Source organism: Penaeus chinensis, chromosome 3 (genome assembly GCF_019202785.1).
Source record: "Penaeus chinensis breed Huanghai No. 1 chromosome 3, ASM1920278v2, whole genome shotgun sequence".
Classification (NCBI taxonomy): Eukaryota; Metazoa; Arthropoda; class Malacostraca; order Decapoda; family Penaeidae; genus Penaeus; species Penaeus chinensis.
In genome coordinates, this window is record NC_061821.1 from 913,523 (window position 1) to 921,022 (window position 7,500).

General features: G+C 36.1%; 1 protein-coding gene across 2 annotated transcripts in view; it reads right to left on the bottom strand.

Annotated features, from left to right (window-relative positions):
- The window catches only part of LOC125038927 (phosphatidylinositol transfer protein beta isoform-like), a 23,664-nt gene extending 17,356 nt beyond the window's left edge, over positions 1–6,308 (bottom strand). For both annotated transcript variants that reach the window (XM_047632614.1, XM_047632604.1), the window contains exons 1-3: positions 6,091–6,308; positions 2,295–2,325; positions 1,788–1,951 (exon numbers count right to left, since the gene is read on the bottom strand). In XM_047632614.1, the coding sequence (XP_047488570.1) occupies positions 1,788–1,951; positions 2,295–2,325; positions 6,091–6,107 (212 nt within the window). In that variant the 5' untranslated portion in view covers positions 6,108–6,308. The remainder of the gene's footprint in view (positions 1–1,787; positions 1,952–2,294; positions 2,326–6,090) is intronic.
- Positions 6,309–7,500: the final 1,192 nt, after the last annotated feature.

Below are 7,500 nucleotides of genomic sequence, written 5' to 3' on the forward strand. Positions count from 1 at the left end.
TAGATAATATACAAATAAATATACACTTTATTTTTGCTTTACTTCTTATTCTTTATAAGAAGTTGATCATATACAGGATTACCAGAGGACAATATTATTGAGAATTCAGACAATGGAATCATATTGACAAAAGATTTCTATTCTAATTCCTACTTTAGCTTTAAATCCAACATATTACATTTGATTCTGAAGAAGTGATTTTTGTTTTTATGACAGACAAGACAGCCAGACTGAGAGATTGATAAACAACACATCTACTTCTCTTCAGTTCTTAAAAAGTAAATCTATTTTTTCACCACCTTTTATCTAATCTTGTATGATCTTGCTATTCTTGAATAAGATCTCCATACATGCACATAGAGTGACAAGGGGATATCTTATGTTCTAGTAAAAGTGAAATGTCTATACATAAACCTTCTATATCTTTATGTACCATGTGTATGGTTAACATCTTAATAATGAATACCACACAACAAAAAGCAAGGACACTTGGGGTTAACAGTAAATCCAGAGGGTGTTGATAGCCCAATATCAATAAAGGGAAGACACAATTCATAAATGAGCTGTGTTCACTGCAACAAATATAGAAAAGTTAAGTACTTTACATATATCTGATGATGATATAATTTGAAAACGGTCAAATACATCTCTTGCACCATGAAGATATTCATTTTCATTTCTACTTTTTTTACAGTTTATAAAGACAAACAAAAGTCTCCCTGAATGAACACAGCCTCTCGGCCAAGACTGGCAGAAAGTGGGAAGATGCTCAGGACACCTCAGACACATCCAGCCCAACTAACATTAATCAGGAAACAAGAAAGACAACACCTTATATAAACACAATCATATTCAAAGAGGTTATGTGATGGCTACATCATATTACTTGATAAAAATTCTATCACTGTGCTTCATGAGAATACTATAAAATGCCTTTGCACCTGATACTGTTCTTGAGACTTTTTCCCTTTAACCAGTGGCATGCAAGACATAGCCTAAACTAGGGAGTATCTAAGTGAAAGTCACAGGCTGAGCTTAGTTCTTTATCTTTTCTTTTTTCTTCTTCTTCACCAGATGATACCCTGACTTTTCATCTCTCACATAACATATATCAAAAGGTAAAAAATGTGTAGGCCCGACATTCAAAAAATATGTGTCTTGAGATATTGTGTTAATTATCATGGGGTTGGATCAAAAAGGGTAATTGGGCAATTCACAACTCTGTCTAGTAACTCTTTGAGAAATTCTATAAACTGAACTTTTTGCTGAATAACAAAAAAAAAAATATTTTGCATAGTAATATTTCTATTTCCATCTACATATTAAAAACAGCTCTACTTGTAAAATGACTAACATCTATTTCAGCAATTGCACGTGCATATCTATCTCTATCTCTATCTCTATCTCTATCTCTCTCTCTCTCTCTCTCTCTCTCTCTCTCTCCACACACACACACACACACACACACACACACACACACACACACACACACACACACACACACACACACGCACGCACGCACGCACGCACGCACGCACGCACGCACGCACGCACGCACGCACGCACGCACGCACGCACGCACGCGCACACACACATGCGCATGCACACGCGCATGCACACGCACACGCACACGCACACGCACACGCACACGCACGCACACACATGCGCATGCACACGCACACGCACGCACACACATGCGCATGCACACGCGCATGCGCACGCACTCGCACACATGCACACGCAAACGCACACACACAAAAAAAAAAAACTAACTTGAAAAATCTTACCTTTTGAGATGGTATATTTTATAGGTGTATTGGCCCTTGCAGTATTTGCCCCCAAGGAGAGGGTAATTCTCAAAGGGTTCGTTCTTGAGCACCTCAATTCCTTCTCCGCCACCCGTCTCATTTTTGCTTGCCTCCGCAACACTGTACAGCTGCGCCACTTGGTACTACAACATCATAACACATATTCATATATACTTGTACATATATACATATACATATATACATATATACATACATATATATATATATATATATATATATATATACATATATATATTATATATATATATATATATATATATATATATATATATATATATATATATATAATATATATATTTATATATATATATTTATATATACATATATATATCATATTTATTTATTCTTTGGTGTTTCATGGATATGTTTGCATTCAATTTTAGAGGGCACAAAATGTAAATGAAAGCCTAATAAGTACAAGAACTCAATATGAATTTCCAAAGCAATTCAGACACCCAACCTCACCTCTTCAACTGTGACTGGCAGGATAACCCGACTGCAAGAGAGAGGGAAAGAGGAAGAAATTTGTATAAAAATCTAACACAAATCTTAAAAAATAATGTAGCTTGCGAGAAAACTAGCTTCTTGTACAATTCGCTCTTTACATACTGTATTCTCTAAAAATAGGGTGACATGAAACTTTACAAAGAATTTTATTTTATTTATTTTTTTTTTATTAAGGTTATGCATTCCCAGTTCCAGGCTTAGGTATACATTTATCCTGCTGTGATTATGTGAAAGTTAAGATCATTTGAAATTTTGTATGACATCTCTCATAGGTATACATATATTCTATATTACATTATGAATGATTATCAAATTTCTAGTTGTCAAGTTACTGTATAGGAAGTAACAAAATGAGAAATACTGGTTACTTAAAATCCTCACTAATATTTCTATATCTTCTTGATACATCCAAGGGCACCTTGTCTAAGTGAGACTTAGAATTACTGATATAATTTGTGTAAAACAAAATTTATTTCAGTTGCACAGATGTTATGCAATTTATAACAAAATAACATATTAATATGACATATTCATTAAAAGTCGTAGCAGTATTATATATTACAAATTCCACTCAACAGTTTTTATACTTTGATGCAGAAACACACACACAAAAAAAAATCTGACTAAGTGATATCAAGTTAATGATAAAGTGATACACATTACCCCTGTCAGCCCCAGGCTTATCTCCTGTCCACTGGAGTTTTTTATTCTTTTTAATCTTGTTGCATACAAAAGGCTCCACAAGTGCTCAGCTACCAAGGAGTCAATTAGTAAGCCCTAACGACAGCAGCTGATTTCTCCAATCTTTGAATTCGTGTGAAAATGTTTTTTCTAATGCCATTCATATTGATACTGTTATTGTTACTACTGATATTATGATTATTCTAATGTTATTAAAATACTATTGACAATAATAACATAAACCAAAAAATATTTTTTTTTCCTAAAAATCAAGCAAACAGATTAAATAGGTATGACTTTTAATTGACTCCTTGATGACTAAACACTTGTGGAGCTCTTTGTGTAAACACTATCAGTAAAATTATAGTGATCATGGCATGTATATTTTGCCATACAGGACTATTGGGTTAAGAAATCAAGGTGTATATAGATTTTTTTAAATCTGATAATCTGAGATTGATAAAAGGAACTATGCATATCTGTTGGCTTTTTACCTGTGGTTAATATATTCTCTCTGTCAACTATAACAACAATTATTACAAAGATTAAAAAGATAAATAATGAAAATCAACTGAAAATAAAGATTTACTTTTCTCTGACCTATTTTTCATTTGCTGCATGCAATGTAAATTTACTAGCACATAAAATACAGAATAAACGCCAACTCTTAACCCATAATTCTCCAGCAAATATCAAAAAGGGAAGTTTCTCATATAACAGCACTTCAAATTTCCCTTAAAACTTGCTCCAATTTGTACTCAAATTCCTATTGACCTAAAAGTGAAAAAGAAAAATAACACGAACAGAAAAAAGGCACATGGTGAATGTTTAGAAGACACCAGGGTATCTGCCACTGGCCTCGTCACAGACATGCGAGACTAAATAACATTTTTTAGAAGGATTTAAATACAAGTAACACATAAGTGACAGAAAAAGTCTTGTCACAAAAGCCACCTCACATATCTTCTCAACATCTACCAAAAACAAATTGAGAACAAAAAAAGGTTAAAATCTGAAACAATGTTCCTCTCTGCTATTACAACTTTATCAATTAAACAGAACAGGATTCAAGCAGCACTTCAGAACCTTAATTTCACTCTATACCAAAGACCAACAAACCTCAAACATTAATTTCAGCAAGAAAGACCTTTGACTAATTCCTTTATTGAATAAATAGCCAGGGAGGTTAACGAGTTCTATCCTAAAATAATATACATGGTGGAAGTGCGTTGACCTTTGCGGGAGAGCAGTCTCCTTGTCGCTATCCTTCTCAATATCTGTTGGTCGCAATTATCAATTACTATAGCTGCTTAATGTGAATCTGACTCCCTAATAATGTAATACCTGAGAATAACTATCTTTTTAAAAGCTACATATTTTCTAGTAGGTTCTTAGCGATACTTCAAAATGCCAAACTGGAATTTTACTGTCACCAATTTTATCAAACACTTTGTGAAAATATTAATTCCTGATTCTAGCAATACATATTTATAAAACCTATCAAGAAGGGTAAAAACAGTCATAGATGTCAAGTCTAGTTTACGAATAAGACATCAGGAGAAAAAAGTAATAGATTAATATAATCATAAAAAAAGCAAAGCATAAAACTGTCCAGAAAAGGGCTGTACAAAATAGAGAGCAAAATTATGCTATTGGCCATAATTAACACTAAAATGAAAGAGATAAAGAAAAAAGAAATATTCTGAATTAAATGTTCACTGTAAAGCTACGGCCCCAGTTGCCTAATAATGTCTGCTAGCCTATGCTCATTGTGACAAATGAAGAAAAGGTATGAATGAGATGAACATCTTCGCAGCACAGATGATGTATCTGACCAGTTTCGATCATATCCTTATATCGGAAAAGCATGCGTTTCTGATGACTATATAATCGAAACTGGTCAAATGCAGCTCTCACACTGAGAAGATAGTCATTTTCATTCAGACCATTTCTAGTCCTAACCTATGCTTTTTAGCACTATTCAGTGATACTATGGCCGTCACGCAAAGGCCAACAAGTCTTTATTATGGAAGTCGTCAACCTCCTTGGCATTTTATCTCATAAGAAACCAGTCCAAGCACTTTCTTGCTGAATAAACGCGGCAAATGCAAACAACTTATGCTACAGAAACTATTGATGCTGGGGATTTAGCTGCAGAATCTTCTATGTACTTGGAAAGAGGTCATTGAATTGTTGCTGTTAAGCATCCTAAGAGTAAAACAATACCTAAATCACATTCATGGATCAAAGGACAATCCAGGAAAAAAGGAAATATTTGTCATTCCAAAATATAATCATAATTCGCTGTACACCTTCAACCAAATCAGTAATAAAACAAAACTGATAACGCCATTTCACCCAACAAATGAGCCAGATAAACGACAACTTAACATAACCCCCAAAAACATCCGTTCTCCCGGGACAAAGAGTCGGCCCAATCAGAAATAAAGCCTACGCTAACGGATCCTCCAAAACGCGACCCCATCTCCCAGCTTTAGCCCCAAACCACCCCAAAGCACAAGACCAGCTGGAAGGCATACAAGCAGAGGGAACACCAATGCCTTTCCACCCCAAGGACCAGTAAATAAAATGAGAAAAACCTTCATTCACCCTTCTGACAATTCCTGCAAAAGAATTATTGATTAGGATGAGAGAGAGACCATTCCTGGGGCTAATGATTCCATGCATTACCGAGAATGTCACTGATCAATAAAATGTAATAAATCAATAAATCCGAATGGGGGAAGGAGGAATCTTTAAAAAAGGAGGAAAAAGGGGGTTATATTTCACATCTGTTTCACATTTCTCTCTCTGTGTCCACGGCTTTTCCCCCAAGAACCAGGGGCTCCATTTTAATCCATTGCTTTCCTTCCAAAGGGGGAAAGATCTGCCCTGAAATCGGGTGGAATGAGGACAGCCATTTCCACTATCTCCCTTTTGGAAGGACGAGAGCAACTTTCACAGAACCCACTTTCACGCTGGGACAGTGAATGAAATCTAAAAAAAAAAAAAAAAGAGAGAGAGAAAAAAAAAAAGAATTATTAAGATTTCGCCAACCGGATCTTTTCCTTACAATTCCTTGACGAGCATTTTTTCCGTCTCCTCTCTTTCTCCTTTTTCCTTTTCCCTCTGTCTTTCTCTCTCTCTCTCTCTTTCTTTCTCTCTTTCTAGGGGCCAGACAACGTGTGAGGAAGGAGGCTTTTCACAGGCACATAGGGTGGCGTGTCCCTTCCCCTGCAATGGCTGAACGGCGACGGGAGAGCGGCCGCCGGCGCAGGTGGTGGCACTGACACCCACCTGCCGGGGAGGGAGGGCGGGGGCCGGGGAGCATGGGGAGGCTTGTGGGTTGTAGGGCACCCTGTATGCATATATGTTCGTGTGTGTGTACACATAAATATATATGTGTGTATATATATGTATGTATCCACTTGACGGGGGTAGGGGCTGGGGCTGGGGATGGGTAAGGGAGAGGAGGAAGAGTGGGGATGTATGGGGGTTATATGGCATCCTTTTTTTTCAAGGGAGATTCATTTTGTGGTAGTGGGGGGGTTGGGGGTTTAAAAAAGTAGGGGGTTTATAGGGAGATAAAGGGTGCAGGGTGCTGGGGTTGGGTGGGTAGAGTAAGGGGTGTATGGTATTTTTTTTATTTGTCTTTTTTATGTATATTAATTTCTTTACTATTGGAGCAGGTGGATATTTTATACGTGTACGTGGGTGAAACGGATTCTCCTCTTTTTTTTTTCTTTCTTTCTTTCTTTTTTCTTTTTAGCAATATCCGGAAAATGGTTGCTCTTACAAGGTTTGAAAATCGTTGCACTAAGGATAGCCTAGAAATATTCGATAATTATATGTGCATGATAATAATCACCAGGAATAATGCATCCATTTCAAACCAGGGGAAAGCAGATCCTCCCCATGTGTTTTCTAAGTCAATGTAGACAAGTTTCCGCAGACTGGCGACGCGTTTGAACTGGCTTCGAGGCGCCGAGCTCGGGGGGCCGGTCGGGCGCGTGTATTGCAGTGCAGTGCTGCATGTTGCAATTTCACGGCATAATCTCAATTCTATGGAATCCACTCTGGGTAGCGATGTAGTATTTCTGAGCTTTAAAACCGTATACGCTAGAAGTTTGCTGCGAGTCAGCATTTGAGGCATATGTGTAAACACAGAAACGCATATGTGTATACAGTACTGTATACCATATGTGCACATAGACCCAGATACGCGTGCGCGTACGTATCCACGTGTATATTTCTACATATACATATGTATGAATGTATGTATATGATTATATTTATACATTTACATATATATATACACACATATATATATACAGATATATGAATATATGTGTATATATACATATATATGTATATACACTTAAATATATACATATATATGTATATATACTTAAATATATACATATATATACTATATATATGTATATATATGTATATGTGTATATATGTGTATATATGCACATAT